The following is an 18,248-nucleotide window of genomic DNA, read 5'->3' as shown; positions in this document are numbered from 1 at the left end:
GATGATGAACCAGACGTAGAAACAACATAGTCGCGACCGTTGCGAGCCGACAAGTAAGATCGCAATTGCGAACTGGTACAAAAACCTCACGAACTGGCAGAAACCCTTGCAAACACAAAAAAAATCCGCAAATTCGCGAGAATTCGTGGATTTTGCGGATTGCGAGTTCGCAAATACGCAAATTCGCGAACGCCAGATTCGCAAAATTCACCCATGCTTAATTCTCATCAACAAGATCAGAAACAACCGTAGCAAGCCTGTTTACTAAAATCTAAGTATAAATCTTGGAATCAGCATTAATCAAAGAAATAGGCTGATATGAACCACCGAGAAAGGGATCTTTCCTTTTCTTGGGAAAGATGACGATGTTGGTCTCAGTCCATGATCCAGGAAGCTGCCCAAGTAATTCAAAAGAGTTGAATAGATCACGGAGAACCGGTAGTACAAGATGTGACAAACTAACATAGAAATCCAATGGAAGTTGATCGGTGCCACAGGCCTAGCCTTGTGCCAGCTAGCCAATTGTGTCTTACACTTTGGAGGCCGATATTTGTCCTTCTTGCTTGTGCTACTGTGTAGTAGACAGTTTCCGATGATGGTGGACCCGAAGAAACTGAATGATCTGGTCTGTGGGAGGGACCAATACCTAGTCATACCACTTATGATGAATGCTGTGGAACTCCTCTTGCATAAGGGCAGGATTGATTACAATAGCACAGTGAGAGTTCTTAATCCCAGAAATAGCAGATGCATTAGATCTATCATGGACCCAGAAAGGCAACAGCCCATTTCTTTGATAAAGAATTGTGATCTGATATAACCCTAGGATTGAAGGAAGCTCTCAACAAATATGGACACCCCAAACTCACAACTTATGCAAGTTGAGAAGGTTCAGGAAAGCCTTCAAACTGTCTTCTCAAGACCCAGATCTCATGACCATTCTCTCATCAAGGGTCTGATATTTGGCAAATAGATCTCGCAGGAATAACCTTAGGATATTGGGGATCCCCGAGGGGTCAGAGGAACAATACTAGACACTATATAGTTTTGTTGTTTAGGGAAGCCTTTCTTACACTGTGGGGCTGGGACATGGAAGAACATGATTCAGAGAACCCATTGCTATCCATTCTCACTTCCTCGGTATTCACGGGCCATCCTGATATATGTGGGTAACGTCCTCCTCCGTTAGGAGATAAACAGGGCGGCTCCTCCAAGATCACCAGTGAAAGAGGCTGGAGTAGACTTTTTTTGTTCAATCAGAGTTCTCTCATAAGACTGTAGTTCGGCGTTGGCAGCTGAGAGAGCATATCCCGGCACTTCAAAAGCTTGGAGATTCGGTTTCATTACTGGAGCCAGCAATTCAATCCTGTGCATCCAATATAAGGAGCATATGTATTCATTTTTTGAACACCCTGAGGTTGAGTAGCTTTTGACCAAGTCGGTGGTGGAAAATCAGGAGACTAATGGATCTGGCTGATTCTGTTTTGTCTTTTTCTTCTTGATTCTTTTTCCTGGTAGGTTGTTACAGAGTGGTTTATTTAGTTTCTTGGGTATGTTTTCCCTTTTTTCTTTTTTTCTTTCTCTCTGCTAATGGAAGCTTAAGGTCTGCAGGGTCAGCTGACACTTAGATTTGATTTCATGAAGGTTTCATTAGGGTTCTTTATTAATTAATTATGGCTCTGGGGGAAAACATTTTGGGTCCTTTGAGCGGTTGTCTTGTGAGGTCTCTGCCCTGCCCCTTTAGTTCTTTTTCCCACATCCATCCTCGGTCTGGGGTGCTCCGGGGGGAGGGGAGTTTATGTGCTCATGTATATTACAGTGCTAATGGTATTCTTTTGACCTGGGGAAGTCAGCCCTTTTTCTGGGCCTTGCATGGAAGGGATAGGGTTAGGGGAAGGCTGGGGGTCGGGTTGTTGGAAAAAAGAATGTCTTATGGTTGTGGACGGTAAAGTTAGGACCAATAATTATTCTGTGCTGTTGTTCTCTTTCAATGTGTGCTAGTTATTCGATCAAGAATGCCAAGGTTTCGCCTGGGGTGTGGTACTGACCAGCATCTTCATACTTTTTCATGGAATATCAATGAAATATAGGCTTCTTATAAGCGAAAATTATTTGAAGAGGTGCTACACTATCTTCATCCACATTTAGTTGGCCTACAGGAAACTTAGCTCTTGAATAAACAGGCCTCTCTTCTGGATGATTGCTGGGATGAAGTCCTATCCTCAGCTTGTTTCACTTCTCTCAGAGAGGGATTGCCCTACTGGCTCGGGATAAGAGCTAGACACTCATCAACCACTATATAGATTTGGGTGGACGATGGCTAATAGCAACAGTCAAGAGGGGCCAATTACGCATTATGACATGATTATCCTGTGGTCTTTAATAGTCTGCTTTCAGAGCTACATCAGCGGTCAAAACAATTGATTATTTGAGGGGACTTCAACATCGTCCTTAACCCATGGATAGACTCCTCTTTTAGTTGTCGAGGGCTAAATTCTTCTTTGAGAAGCACCTACAGCTCAAATGAAATGGCTAGGGCTGCTTTGTAATACAAGTAATTGAATCTTATGCTCTGGTGAATGTCTGGCGATATTCTCAGATGACAGAACATGGGTTTACATATTTTCCCTCCTCTCGTAAAAAAAATCTCAGATAGATATGTTCCTTGCTAGCGAAGGTCTTATGTCACATTCTGGGGCCTGATTACAAGTTTGTCAGTGCCGCGCCTGTTCTGCCCTGCAGCTGCACCGCCAATCCCGTGGTCAGGTCACTCGCCAGATTGCGAGTAATTCTTGTGTCTGGCGGGCTTTTATTTGACGTACTCATGGCAGTGCCTCAGAAAATGAGCACAACAATGGGAACGGCAAAAACAGTTCCTGCGCGGTATGGCATGTATTGACCATGTTGTGCAGGAACTGGGGTGCATGCACACGGGGGGCACATGTAGTGCCCCCTGCATGCACACCATGGCCCTGAGGCAAAAGGAGTCCCTATAGAGGGCCTGCTTTGTTTCCCCCCCAGCACAGTTTTCAAGGAGGAGGAACCACCATGAAAAATGTGGCAGAGAAGAAACTTGCAATATGCTTGGCAGGACTGCACTGGTTCCTTTAGGCATATTGTGGCCTCAAGACCATCGCAGCACTGCCATGGAACAGCGGTTCCCTGGCTGCTGCTGGAGGCCATTGGCGGTCTGACCACTATAATTGTAACAGGGCGCTCGGAAGACCACTGCATCCCTGCGAGTCTGGCGGTCCATGGACCGCCAGACTTTTAATAAGCCCCTTGGTATCTCCTTTAACCCTGGGGTTATACCTGATCACAGTTCTTGGTTTCTTCACTCTTTTGTCCATCCTGACAAATTGGGATATAAACAAATGTAAGCATCTCCAGCATAGGGTATTTGACATTGAAGATATAAGTTGGTGAGCTTTGTTGTCATTAGTGCAGACCAGTTCATGCCAATATTTTGATGGTCAGAATTGGAAACTTCAAAGTTAGTGACACCCAGTTAGTCATTAGTTTTGCCATCATTTGTTATAGAAGGAAGATAATGAATCCCTCATCTATTTGAAAAAATGTCAGTATCTAGTGGTCGAGGAATGAAAGTAGCATAGTAATCCATTTTGAAATTCAGTACAAAACACACCCTGACTTACATAAAATGAAATGCTAAAATGGACATTTATGGCACATGTGTTGGAAGATTATGATTGGTTCATATTGTATTTTTAGAGAAAAATGGAAAGCTGAAATTACTCCTTATAGCCTGCCAGTTATGACAGATCATCTGAATAAATTTAAATCTAATCATGTTGAAGTATTTTAGAGAATAACATTTAAATATATTGCTTTTGTTTACGATCGATCAGTTGCAATTCATAGTTAATCAGAGTCTCTTTATTTACAACTGATTTGGAATCTCCAGTAATCAGACTGAATACAGATGTGCTGCTCAAATAAGAAGCTCTGTAGACTGGTCATGCTCGGGCTCTTTGCCCGGCTTACAGGATACATTTTTTCATGAGAGAATCTTATATATTTATTTTGAGTTAAAATTGTCAATGCATGCTTGGGTTTAATTTATAAAGAGCAAGGATCTTGCCACTCTTCTGCATGCACATAGCAAAGATGTGAATTGCTATCCTGCTACAGGACTTTTCGTTCATCAAAGGATCTCATTATTTCTGCGTATCTCTAAATTGTTGTGGCAGCAGTTACTTTGTGAAGGTTTAACTTGAAGATATTTCATCATAGCAGAGCTCAGCATCCTGAATTGCATAATCTAAATTGTTCGATTTTCCTTCAGATTTCAGCTTTAAATGTGTCTCACACAAATAACGTAACAGAAATACATCAATGGAGGATAAAGGAAACACAAAATTGTATAAATAATTCCCCTCACTGACATCCCCTCTTACTTACGCAGTCTCCCTCATCATTGTGCAGTACGACACTGAACATCACAGAGCTGCTCCACTGTGTAATTCTGTCTCGGAATGGCCAGACTGATAGCCGTAAATACACAAAAAGAGAGCCAGGCACAACCCAGTACAAGGCCCACCTTCAGTAACCGACATCTCTGCCCTCCACAAATGACCCTCTCATATCACTAGGCCACACTTCCCAAATCACTAAGCTTAAGTAAGTAATGGCTACATAATCATCAAAATAGTCTTTATGACATCATGTGGAATGGAGGATGAAATAGCATTTACCTGGAATGCTATTGGCATCAGTAATCTTTAAAGATTCACTCACTTTGAATAGATCTGAACATTAGAAGAGTATGTTGGCCTTTGTACTTCATAGCAGTACCTTTAAGGGAGATGTTACTGAAGCTACAAGTTGCAAAATATGCAGAGAGCACAAGGTTATCACTTTGCAGCTATATCTTCAGTTCTGCAACATTCGGAGGTTCCTTCTTCTCCGTACACACTGGCATGTATCAGAACTCCTAGCACAATTACTGCTATCCTTAAGGATTCTTAATGGAGCATTCAGTATGCATTAGATGGAGAAGCCATTGAAGGCAGTTCAAGTAGACCATTAAGTCTATGGAGAAAGTGATCTGTTATTACCCCTGGTCGAATCTTTATTTTGACCTATGAGATCCACCAATCCACAGAGTTAGATTCAAGTATTTTGGTACATGCCACCAATCATTCAGGAAGATGAAAGGAATGCTGTAGGGAATGAAGGCTCTTGCTTATTTCTTCATAGTTTAGCCGACCGATTTATGTCAACCTTCTACAAGACCCTAATCTACAGAATAGATTTGAGCAAACCAAATGTGGTGCTGAACAGTTCAAAAGCCTTCAAAAGACCATTGTACTTTCTATGTCTGTAGGGCGATGCTACATCGGTGGAGAAAGATGCCCACAACTGGAAAATAAGTATGGCTTTTTAGTTAAAAAGAAATCAGGAGTTATATGTTTTCTACTTGTTTTCCTTCTGGGTTTCATTCTACTTTAATGTGTGCATGTGTGTGAGTGTGCATGCTTGTGTATGATTTTTTTTTGTGCAGATTAATCCTGCTTAATTACATTTGACTTTTTTGGGGCTCTTTTTAGGGAGATGAAAGAAACATGCTCCCTGAACATAAATTGGTTAAAAAAGTGTTCCTACAGCTAGTATGTATTGCATGGGGAAAAAAATCAATGTGTCGGAGGCACTGGTGTTGATGATTCTTGGCTACCAGTTACTTTCATTAGAGGATTCACATTGCCCACCCATGGTAAAATACTGGCCCTACCATAATGGCAATATTTCTTTGCAACTTGTAGTGGTCTATCCCCTAGTACTATAACTGCCCTGGGACAATGAATCTTGGAAATTCTTGGGCATCCGTGATGGTGCAAATCTCTAGCATAACAATAGTCTTAGAGAATGCTGGATATTCTTGACATATTGAGAAGTGCCATGGTCTGATGGGTCTGTGTTGGACTTGGCCTTTTTCTCCCAAAATTTTTCGCTTTTGACCCCCTTACCTAGGATGTCTCCCCCATGGGATTAAACCTGTATAGGCCATGAGTGGTGTGAGACCCCTTTTGAAAAATGTAATTACCTGACATAATGTGAGCACTTGTAAATATCCCCCATTTTGAAAACGCACCTGACTGAAATGTATTGCTTTTAAAATGGATGCCATGGCCATGGGTTTTGCCACTGGACTGACATAGGTCAGCGGTCTAGATAACATTACCCAGCAACCCCTAGCTTTTGGAGGGAAAGCCTGGCACCCAGGGTGCTCACCCCCTCCCCTAGAACCAGTTTAGGCTAGATGTGCCAACATTCTAGAAGGTCCTGGCACTGCCTGGGAGGAGGGTATAAATAGGGGAAAGTGTCACCAGAGGTTTAGTCAGCGCTGGGACAAGGAAGAGAGGGGACCTGCTGTGAGGTGCTACCGCCACATAGGCCTGTGAGCTGGGCCCTGCACCCCTATAAACCCCCCCTCTGCTGTCCCCATGGGCCCCTGACAAGGGAGGGCCCCTACCCAGGTCCCTGACACTGTGGGAACCGGGAGTTACGCCAGCGCTGCGATGAAGAAGCGCCCAGGAGGTGAGAAATAGGATTGTCCACTCCCCCTGCTGAAGCTGTGACCCTGTGGAAGTACTGGGTCGTGAGGAGCTGCCTGAAGGAACTGTTGCCCTTGTGAGGTACTGCCCGGCAAGCGCTATTCTGAGGAGGAGTGTGCCCTCGAGGAACTGTGTCTATTAGACTGCCCCTGGACTGCCTATCAAGCGCCATCTGGGGAAGAGTAGGCTCCTAGGAACTGTCACCCCCCTTGTAGGCACTGCCTGTCAAGCGCTATAATTGAGAAGCGCTAGGAACTCGAACTGTGCCCTGCATAGCGCTGTGTGGTGAAGCGCTGAAGAGCAGTGCGCTGTAAATAGCGCCATCTGCTGAGGAGAATCGCGCTGTGTGGGCTGAGGAAACTGTGAGGAGAAACAGCGCTGAGGAGCCTACCCTCGTGTCAGCGCGCTGTCTGCCTTATTATTAATTAATTACAAGGGAACCTACCCCTTATCGCCGCTGGGATTCACCGCCGCGGTCCGGCGTGGGTGGGACCCCCCCCCACTGCTGAGGGTCTCGTTGCGGCGGCCCCCGGTGCCAGGAGAGGGCCGCCGAAGTGGAGTGAGGGCCGCGCTGTGCCCTGAAGCCGCCGTCTACCTCGTCACGTGACGGGGGCCTGACCGCGTCATCGGCCCGCCCCCGCCACGCACTGATTGGCCTGCGCGGCCGTGACCCCTGAAGGCCGCGCAGGGATTGGTTATCGGCCGAGAAGGCCGGGAGAAGGGAAATCGAAGCCCCGGGTCCCCGTGAGGTAGGAGGGGGACCCGGGTGAAGCTCCGTTGCGGGGCCCCCGTGACGAGGAGGGAACCCCGAGTGAAGCGACCGTTGCGGGAGGCTACCCCGCTGGTCTGTGCCCCACGCGAGGGGCCGGTGGGGAAGGCGGGGCCGGGGCACGCTGTCGGTGCCGGCCCGCCAGAGCGAGGAGAGCGTCGCCAAGCCCTAGGTCCCCGTGAGGCAAGGGGACCCAGGTGAAGTGTTGGTGCGGGGCCCCCGTGCCGAGGAGGGAGCCCCGAATTGGAACGACCGAAGCGGGAGGCCACCCCGCCGGTCTGTGGTCCTCAGTGAGGGGCCGGGGCACATTGTCGGTGCCAGCCCCGCCCCCTCCAACGAAGCCGTCTGCAGGAGCCTTGAAACGTGGGAGGAAAGCCAGGCAGGCTTCCCCCACGGGTGCCCAGACACCGTGTTGAAGCCCCAGGCCCCTCTGAGAGAAGGAGGCCCGGGTGAGGAGAGAGTGGCCGTCCAGAGGCCGTTTTGGAACCCCTGGGCCTCGAGGCATATTGTCGGTGCCTGGTCCCCCCCTGCAGAGGAGACCCCAAAGGACGCCCCGCAGAACCTATTGAGCCTGGTGAGTGGGGTTTGGATTAAACTGTGTGGAGGTCGGGGCACAGGGTCGGTGCTCGCCCCAGGACTTGTGCTAGCCCCTGGAAACTGTACTGATCTTCATTGGCCCTATTGATCTCCTTTTTAAGCCTCTAGGCTGGGCTGGGACATTACTGAAACCTCCCCGGGATTGGTAGAGGGACAAGTTAACCCCTAGCTAGGTGTCAGGCCCTGCAGAGTGAAGGGCTGGGTAACTCAGCCTGGTTGTTAATGGCTTGTTGACCCCTGTGCCCTGCAATGGTTATTTGCCATGTTCATTTCTGATCAGGATGCTGGTTGCCTAGGGTAACGCAGCGTTTCATGTTACCTGTCCAGGTGTGATGCGCCACTGCGCCTAGTGTTATGGACTGCTGATTACCCTGCTAAGGTGGTTATGCAAATGTTATGCCTACACTAAGGTTATTGAGGCCTAGGTACACTGTGGTTTTACACCTGATGGGTGATCGTATGCTTTTGCGCCCTGTTAGTGCCGTGGTGCCCCTATGCTGGCCTGAAGAGTTATTCCAGGCCCCTGTTATGCCCCTGGTTAATGAGCCTGCCGTACTGATTTCTTACAGGTGCTCCTGACTAGTATGTGCTGTAATGCTTTGTTGTTGTTTTTCCCTTACAGGGGTGGGGTTGGCGTTGTCACGCATGAGGTGTAGTTATGCTAATATGCAACTTACAATTTCAGCCAACCTCTCAAGGATGAAGGCCTGAGTTGGCCCCGCCAGATTGGCCCCAGGTCTAATGTTCATTTAACCAACCATTTTTATTACAGCATGGACTTTGGACTCAACCCTTTTTGTCCCATGTAAATAAATCCCCAGGATGTACTTGGCTCTGGCGCCAGTTGGCGCCTTGTTGTGATTACCAGTGTATTTTTCCTTTTTGCCTTGCAGGTTGGAGATACTAAACTGCTTAATTTTCAAACTCAAATTGGTGTCCTGCCTCTTTTGTAGTGTGCCTGGTGTGTTGACTGAGGGTACTGCGTGAATGCTTCACATGTCCTCGAAGTTTGGCCTGCCCGCTTGATGCCATGCTACCCCCTTTGAGACTTGGGCAACCCCCATTTCCAACAGTCTGCCATAGAAAATGGAACTAGAATGTGACTGAGAGGGATTGGCTAAACATGTTCTTTAGTATGTTCTGAAAAATGTCTATTTTATATTTGTTATGATGTCTATTATGTAGATGTTAAAGGTAGGAGTAGGACTTTCCAGGAATTGCCATGTGGTAAGAGTATCCTAGAGGGTATGGATATTACCAGGACAAACGAGGAATTCCATTTGTCCCCTTATATGTGGTGTCACTAGGGACAGGTACGTTTAAAACGGCCAACATAAAGTTCAAGGCCAAACAGAATTCTTAGAAGCTTATCGAATTTAACACAAATTTATATTGGGTGGGGCACTGCTGCAGGTGATATGAAAATATCGACTTTGTTGAAAAATTAAGCAATCAAGCCAAATGTTATGTTTCAGGTAAAAGTATTGCAAGGTAACTGAAAAAATGTTGTTTGAAAAATGTGTACCAAGATAAGTGCAAAAAGAACAATTGATGGACAGAATGCAGAACAATGTCATACATTAACCCCAGTACAGAGATCTGGGCCTGAATCCATCGTTTTTTTGCTCACCATGCCATTCCCGTTTGGACCCAGCCATATGCAAATCAGTCATGCACCTTGTGCCCAATGGGAACAGGCCAGCCCGAATTGCCAGCCCAGGTCCTCCCTGGACTGGAAACAAGCATCCTATGACCAGTTTTGGGTTTTCAGCCAGGATAGCTTGACTCCAAGGGCACAGAGAGCACGGGACTCAGGTCTGAGCATACCCGACCCGTGACAAATGCAAAAAGAACAATTGATGGACAGAATGCAGAACAATGTCATACATTCAGGCCAGTACAGACATCTGGGCCTAAATTCGTTGTTTTTTTGCTCACCATGCCATTCCAGTTTGGACCCAGCCATATGCAAATCAGTCCTGACCCTGTGCCCAATGGGAACAGTCCAGCCTGAACTGCCAGGCTTGGTTCACACTGGACTGGGAACAAGCAACCTACGACCGGTTTCGGGATTTCAGCCCTCATCACCCAGGATAGCTTGACTGCAGAGGCATGTAGAGCAAGGGCCTCACGTCTGAGCATACCTGTCCCTCTCGGGGGGACAAATGCAAAAAGAACAATTGATGGACAGAACACAGAACAATGTCATACATTCACCCAAGTACAGAGATCTGGACCTAAATCCATAGTTTTTGTACTCACCATGCCAATTCAGGCACAGGGTCAAGACTAATTTGCAAATGGCCAGGTCTAAACTGGGGTGGCATAGTGAACAAAAGAATGTTGGATTTAACCCAGATCTCTTGACTGGGGGGAATGTTTTGATTTGTTCTGCATTCCATCCATCAATTGTGTGTCTTTTACTTTCTCACCCAAAGTGCTTCAGGTATGCCCGGACGTGAGTCCTGGGCTCACTGTGCCACTGGAATCAAGCTACCCTGTCTGAAGAGGGGTGAAACCCCTAAACCAGTCCTAGGATGCTTGTTTCCGGTCCAGGGAGGACCTGGCTTGGCAGTTCGGGCTGGACTGTTCCCATGAGGCACAGGGTCAAGACTGATTTGCATTTAGCCAGCTATAAACTTGGTTGGCACGGTGTGCAAAAGAATGATGGATTTAACCCAGATCTCTTGACTGGGGGTGAATGTTTTGATTTGTTCTGCATTCCGTCTATCAATTATGTGTATTTTGCTTTCTCACCCAAAGTGCGCCAGGTATGCCCAGATGTGAATCCTGGGCTCACTGTGCCACTGGAATCAAGCTACCCTGGCTGAAGAGGGGTGAAACCCCAAAACCAGTCCTAGGATGCTTGTTTCCGGTCCAGGGAGGACCTGGCTTGGCAGTTCGGGCTGGACTGTTCCCATGAGGCACAGGGTCAAGACTGATTTGCATATGGCCAGCTATAAACTGGGTTGGCATGGTGTGCAAAAGAATGATGGATTTAACCCAGATCTCTTGACTGGGGGTGAATGTTTTGATTTGTTCTGCAGTCCATCTATCAATTATGTGTCTTTTGCTTTCTCGTCCTTTTTACCCCAGGTATGCCCAGACATGTGTCCTGGGCTCACTGTGCCACTGGAATCAAGCTATCCTGGCTGAAGACGGGTGAAACCCGAAACCGGTCCTAGGATGCTTATTTCCGGGCCAGAGAGGACCTGGCTTGGCAGTTCGGGCTGGACTGTTCCAATGAGGCACAGGGTTAAGACTGATTTGCATACGGCCAGGTCTAAACTGGGATGGCATGGTGAGCAAAAGAATGATGGATTTAACCCAGTTCTCTTGACTGGGGCTGAATGTTTTGATTTGTTCTGCATTCTGTCTATCAATTGTGTGTCTTTTGCTTTCTCATCCTAAGTGCACCAGGTATGCCCAGATGTGCGTCCTGGGCTCACTGTGCCATTGGAATCAAGCTATCCTGGCTGAAGAGGGGGAAACCCCGAAACCGGTCCTAGGATGCTTGTTTCTGGTCCAGTGAGGACCTGGCTTGGCAGTTCGGGGTAGACTGTTCCCATGAGGCACATGGTCAAGACTGATTTGCATATGGCCAGGTTTAAACTGGGGTGGAATGGTGAGCAAAAGAATGATGGATTTAACCCAGATCTCTTGACTGGGGGTGAGTGTTTTGATTTGTTCTGCACTCCGTCCATCAATTGTGTGTCTTTTGCTTTCTCGCCCTAAGATAAGTGAGCATGAAGAGCAATGAGTGACTCTTGGTCAAGGCATTATTAGAAAGACAAGGAATAGGGCAATCTTTGGTGTCATGCTGAATAACTACACTAGAGACCATTTCGACATTGCTAGCATGGAAAGACAAGGGAAACATTCAATACAAGGTTCCAACTCACTTACTAGCATCCCTTATCACCTACCATTTCTCTTCCAGCATTATGATGAAGGGGCGTAACCTTTTGGGTGCTCCAATGTGCCATTACACCTGTGGTAGGCCAAATGGGTAGCTGGGAAACATATAAAAAAAAGGCATCAGGCAAAAAGACTTCAGAAGCTGACTGCACTAAACATTATTACAACCCCTCTCCTCTCAGATCAGTCTACAGACCCAACTCTCAGATAGGTGGAAAGATAATTACAGGACGTTAGAAAAACTGAATTGTTTTTACCTGTAATGTGATTTGTCTAGAAAAGGCGTTTTTTTCATTTCTTGTTGTTTGAATATGCACAAATGTCTGGAGAAAACTACAGCCTATCACTTGCTCGCTCAAGATATATCCAAATGTATCTCAAACATTTATCTCAATCTCTATCTCTCTCTCTCTCTCTCTCTCTCTCTATATATATATATATATATATATATATATATATATATATATATATATATATATATAAATATATGTATATATGTTCATATACACGCACACACATGTATAGCACACAATGCAGTCACAATTATGTAGTTACAAAATGGAGCAGTTTAGGCAAATGCTCCATTGAAAAATCTTTTTTAGATTCCACCAAGACCTTGGACCCTGCAACAAATTTGGCATGATAATTTCCACCATGCCAAACTGTGTACAGTTCTGTACAGGACAAAAAAAGTTAAGAGGAGAGTTGAAAAAGGTAAATATTCTAAATCCAATAAATGTCATTGCTAGCTGACCCTTTGAGAGAACAGCTTGGACAATCCCTTACTCGTATAAGAAGAATGTGTTTTCTAAAATTCCATATTCAGCATAATCAAGCATTACTTTTTATTTCACTGCAGGCAACTAAACGGTATGATCCAATATTTTACTTACTATTGCCAATACCATTTGTCTGTTTGAAATCAATCTTTTCAAGTTTATTACCCCAAAGTAAGTATGTAAAATAAGAAAATACATAAAAGGTAACCTGTAATATGGTCCACTGGCTATAGAGGAGTTCTGGTGACGTCATATACGAAGAAGGGAGGGAGGGCAAATGCTCTGCAAACACCAAACAATGAGTTTGAGTCTGAAATTGGATTGCCACTCCCCACTGGACTGGAAAATATGGTGTCCCTGTTATGTCAAAAGTGCTGTCACTATTTACAAAAAAACAAAAAGGGAATACTTTTATTTTGTAATGGATTGTGAACAGTCGATTTAGGTTTAGGGGATTTTGAAAGCGCATAGCTACCCTTGGGCATCCCAGCGCTGAGGTGCGATAGTACAGCCAGTTGTTTGCGCATGAATTTAGGGGAAAAGCCATGTTTTGAGTCTTTTTTTGAAGGACGCTTTGTTTTAAATCAGTCGGAGTTTCGGATCCATACTGTTCCACAGTTTAGGTACCAGGTGGGCGAAAGGCATTCCACCCCACCTGGCTCTCTTGAAGCTGGTGGGATTCATGAGAAAGTTAGAGCTTGACCTGAGGTGGCGAAGGGGAGAATAATGTGAGACCAACTTTTGTATCAAGGTGGGGCATCTCCCATACATGGCTCTGTGAGCCAAGCTTATGGACTTAAATTTGATCCTGGCTTGGACCGGGAGCCAATGAAGCTCCCTCAAGGAGGATCTGGCTGATTGATGTCTGGGTATATTCAACAGCAGCCATGCAGCTGCATTCTGTACGACTTGGAGTCTGTTCGTAACGTATTTAAGAGAGCCAACTGTCAGATGAGGTCTTAGGCACTTGTAAATGGTGATGTGGATATACACGGTCTGCAGATCTAGCCAATAACCTTGAAAAGTGGTTGTGATTTGAAAAATATGTTTACTCTGTGTAGGTGCAGAAAAGGGATGTGAAGGGAGTGTGGGGTAGTTTGGAGGAGTGAAAGAAAGGATGAGAGATAGACTGCTTTGCAAATTGTGCATTGTAAATATTCATATATGTAAAGAATAATTGGTGGCCTTTATTAATCCTTGCAAAAACAGAGTTAATTTGGCATTGATGATAAACTTAAAGAAACAGTCATTTCAAAACCCAGAGGCCAACATGATAAGGATGCTGTAAAGAAGAGATTAACGGTTTTGCTTTGGATGGGGGCAGAGTGCAAGGGATGAGATTGGCTTTGTAGACCATTCACCATTGCTAGAAGCCAACTAGATAAAATGTGCTGGGACAAAGACAATACTAAAAAACATGGTGCCTTTGAAATCATCTGTCACTTACCCTTTCACCAGTGTAAAGTATTAAGCTGTTGTTCAGCCTCATCATTGCTTCTGTGGTGGGCCAACGTGGCTGTTGAAGAGGTAAGAAATAGCATGAGGCAAAAAATACTCCAAAACCCACTTCCATTATCCACACAACACCATTTTAAAAACCCTCATCAAAGTGTTTAGCACCACCCACATTTAAGAAGGTGAGTTTATCTACCTGATGCAATCTCATAAATTGCATGAAAAGCATGTAAATGTAGAAATATGGATGTGGTTAAAACTAGCGAGCCAAAAAATATCCAATGTGTCTGAAGATCTATACCTGTTGAATTTAATTAAACTTTATTTTTAGGGTGTGTAGGTGAGGGAGGAAGTGCCAGAGAATGAAATGGGGAAGCTAAAAGTAGAGTGATGTCTAATCCAGACATATGGGGAACGAAGAGGAAAGGGGAAAGAATTTGCCAGAAAAGTGGCATAGTGGAATAGTGAGGTGGGCTTAATGACAGTGCAACAAGTGAAGATAGTCTAAGGTTTAGAGGTATTATTGTTTGGTGAGAATGCTAGGAACAGCTTTGTTTAGAAGAAGGTCAAGTTAGTTATGGATTGGGAGTAGGGTGTGTGAAATAACATTTATAGTGGATCCATTGTTAAAGAACATGCATGGAGGGCAAATGAAACACCCAAATACCTGGCTCCTATTCCTCCATTAAAATAATTTTTCACTTACCCATACTCTTCCAGCAATATGAAGTGGGATGCGCAGAATCAATGGAAAATTCCTCTGTCCCATGCGGTGTCTTGAAAGGCATACAGGAAGCTGTAAAGAATCCAAAAAGGACTTCAGCAAAGATTACGGCCAACTCCAGCCTCCACTAATGAGGCTCACGTTCCTTCTCAGCCTACTACTTTGTATTTGAGGATATCAAAATAATAATATTTTCCTACCATTTTATAACAGAAACATGCTTGAATATATATATAGTATGTGTATATCATCAAGTTATACACACACACACATACACACATATATATGTATATATACATTTATATATAGAAATATTTTGAAATATATGTATTTATGCCTTGGTACATGCGGATGCAGCGGCTAGCCAAATATTCACTCAGTATGGCCCTTTCTTTTGAGTTGTGTATCCTTCTGTTCAAAAGACATTTTTTGAAAACGTCCCTGGGAAATAATGAAGTCCACATAAACGTTTTTAGTTTTGCAGATTTTGATGAGTCGACATCGCGTCGGGGGAACGTCAGAGGTAGTGAGCTACAGAAGCTCACTGAATCCCATGTCAGGTGTTCTCTTGCACCTGAATGTGTATTCAGAATTTGTGAAGTTAAAACAGTTACTAAAGTCCTCTGAATATGATAATGTAAGAGTTTTCAAAAGTCCACAGACTAGATATACACTGCATGGTGTGTGCATGTGTTTTTTTTTCCCTAAGATGTCTCTAGCATTCCTCTAAGACCTTGGTAGACCAGCAACATCTTATGAAGCTTGCTGGATTCCACAAGCTCCTTGAGTGACTGGGCCTAAGTCAGCAGAGATGGAGGAGGCTTCTTATGTACCAAGGAATAGTTACTATGCATTAAAAGTTACTCTAGCAGAGTGGTTCCATTTATTATGGCAGCTTTGGGTGCTCAGCTTCAACAATGCAATCTTGATTCTCGACCTTCCTACCAATCGAGTCTGTGACACATTTCAGGTCTGTCAATACCATGTCCTGGTCTTATCATTAAGGAGTACAAAGATTAAAGTGAAGTCAGTAGATCATGGTAAGAGTGAGGAAAGAGTTTGGTGGCTCTGGCAGAGGGTATCGAATTAACTGCAGATATTTCTGAAAAAGTTGTATTCCAAATCTTGTATCATAAAAGGCATCATAATTCTCCTAGACTTCTTTTTAAAATACATGTAAAGGACACCATGCTTCTACTTGTGAATGACATTAAGATGGGTGCTACCATTAAATATGCATTTACAAAACCGGGGAAAGTCTTATTTACTTTTGCACAGTTGAAGTTTGTACAAGCCTCCAGTCTGGGTCTACTTCATTAAGAGAAAGTTTGCTTTCAGGTGGTGATGAGATAAACAGTTTCAAAGGTTTGCGTGGAATTTATAATTTATCCAGAAGATCCTGGTGTCTTTTATATTTAGAGTTTGAATGGCTAGTTCAGCTGGTAATGTTGGAATCAAAAAAGAAAGAAACAGCACTGATTCACATAAAATCTTCCTCATACATTTTGGCTATGTGTATATGGTAGTATTGTATAAACTACGCTGTCTTGAGAAACATACATTGTAAACAGTCATCTATTTAAAGAATAAATGCGTAGCCTTTATTAACCTTGATGAAACAGCATTCATTTGAAGTCAACAAACCTTCGGAAACATTATTGTCAAAACTCAAAGAACATAATAATGTAATCACTGTTGGGTAAAATCCTTTGAAGGGTGAGGCAGTAAGATAAGACAATGTATGATAGAGCAGATTGTTTAGCCAGTTATAGAGAGGGACAGGTGGCAAGAAATGACTGTTTTTTTTACTACGTATTCATAGAAACCAAAAAATAAAATGTTCTGAGGCAAAGGAAATACTCAAAAACATGGTGAAGGAAATGTCTAAACACATTGTGGCCTTTGGTGCCCCGTCTTACCCTTTCGCCAGAATAAGGTAGGAGGCTTCGGCTCCCTCTAATTATTGTGTCTGCCGGGAACCACTGTGGCTGCTGTAAAGGTAAAAATTGCTTTAGGCAAAACATACTTTAAGGCCAACTTTCACTTTCCACACCAAACTCCACCGCCATGACTACAATGAAAGACTCTCATCAAACTTTTCATTGGCACCGAGGTTTAAGTAGGACCATGATCACACACAGTTTGTTGCCAGCAACCTTGTTTCTAGTAAATCATGCGAAGTAGGAGATGACAATATTATTTTGCTGTAAAGTCATATCTTTAGCCATGGTACCCTTAAGGGTTTAAAGGCTTTAAAGATATGTGTCAGAGCAGTGTATTTGGCTAGTTTGCCTATAAACATTCCATGAGTATAAATAGACTGCATGAAGCATTTTTCTGGCAGACAAATAATACACGCAAATATGTTTAAAGAGAAAACAGCAAGGATGCATGTTCACCTTGTTAGGATGTAAGGGAGTGGACAAGTTCATAGCCAATGGAAAGAGGTGAATCTTAGTAAAATATACTAATTCAAAACAACAAACGTAAACTCATAAGATTAATGAAAGTTACATAATTTTGCAGAGAAAGGTGAGGATTATCGTTACATGTGCAAGTGATGTTTTCCTAAACATCAGCCTGCCTATGCAGTCTGTGCTATTTATTGGTACTACACTGATACATCCTTATTATTTTGTGTAATTGCACTCTGATCTCACTGCCCATAGGCATGTGTTCACTAATGATGAAGAGTGTCCTGAGAGTTCTCATCTAGAGCTGATTGTAAGGTATTATCCACTATTGCCAACTGCAAAGTGTGTTATGATTAGTTAATACCATGTGCTGAGAGCATAACCCATTAATTGACTACCATGTATGTGAGTGGACATGACAAGAAGAACAGGCAATTAAGAGCTTTTACTACTGAGCATGTGGAGAATACATCTATGAACACCCCTATAGGAAGGCCAAAAAAGCCAATTGCACCTGCTGGCTTCCAGACCTTCATTGAACCTGGAACACAGGTAAATAAGAATACTTAGTGTGATCATTCTACTGCCTTGGACTAGCTGAGCCAGTTTCACGATTCCAGAGATCATTCTAATAAGTATAATAATCAAAAAATGGCCATACTTTGGAACAATATCTGAATATGAAAATCTTGAGCATTTGATACCACACATAGAAAATGTATTTTTGGTAAGTTTAATATCTATGAACTCTCTTTCACTGATTATACTAAGGAATAAAAACAACCAACATTCATACAGGGTGCACAAAAAGCTCTACTTCTATGTTCCTTTAATTAGCTAGAAATAGATTCCCTTCAAATGTGTTGCCATGAACAACAATCATTCACTCAATTCTGCCTCTCAGCATCAATCAATCAGTAGATTTGTATAGCACTTCATGTCACACGTGAAGGTTTACAGGCGATGGCAGAGTCCAGTTGATAAGCCTAACATCTAAGTCTTCCGGGACTTTCAGAA

General features: G+C 43.9%; 1 protein-coding gene across 1 annotated transcript in view; it reads right to left on the bottom strand.

Annotated features, from left to right (window-relative positions):
* Positions 1-18,248, bottom strand: part of LOC147708715 (uncharacterized) — a 251,516-nt gene that overhangs the window by 116,085 nt on the left and 117,183 nt on the right. Inside the window, exons 12-13 of the mRNA XM_086925765.1 lie at positions 16,737-16,808; positions 14,800-14,889 (exon numbers count right to left, since the gene is read on the bottom strand). Of these exons, the coding sequence (XP_086781891.1) occupies positions 14,800-14,889; positions 16,737-16,808 (162 nt within the window). The remainder of the gene's footprint in view (positions 1-14,799; positions 14,890-16,736; positions 16,809-18,248) is intronic.

The sequence above is a fragment of the Lissotriton vulgaris genome, chromosome 6, assembly GCF_964263255.1.
Source record: "Lissotriton vulgaris chromosome 6, aLisVul1.2, whole genome shotgun sequence".
In the NCBI taxonomy this organism is placed as follows: domain Eukaryota; kingdom Metazoa; phylum Chordata; class Amphibia; order Caudata; family Salamandridae; genus Lissotriton; species Lissotriton vulgaris.
Note: the sequence above shows the minus strand (reverse complement) of the source record. Positions and strands in the feature narration are given on the sequence as shown.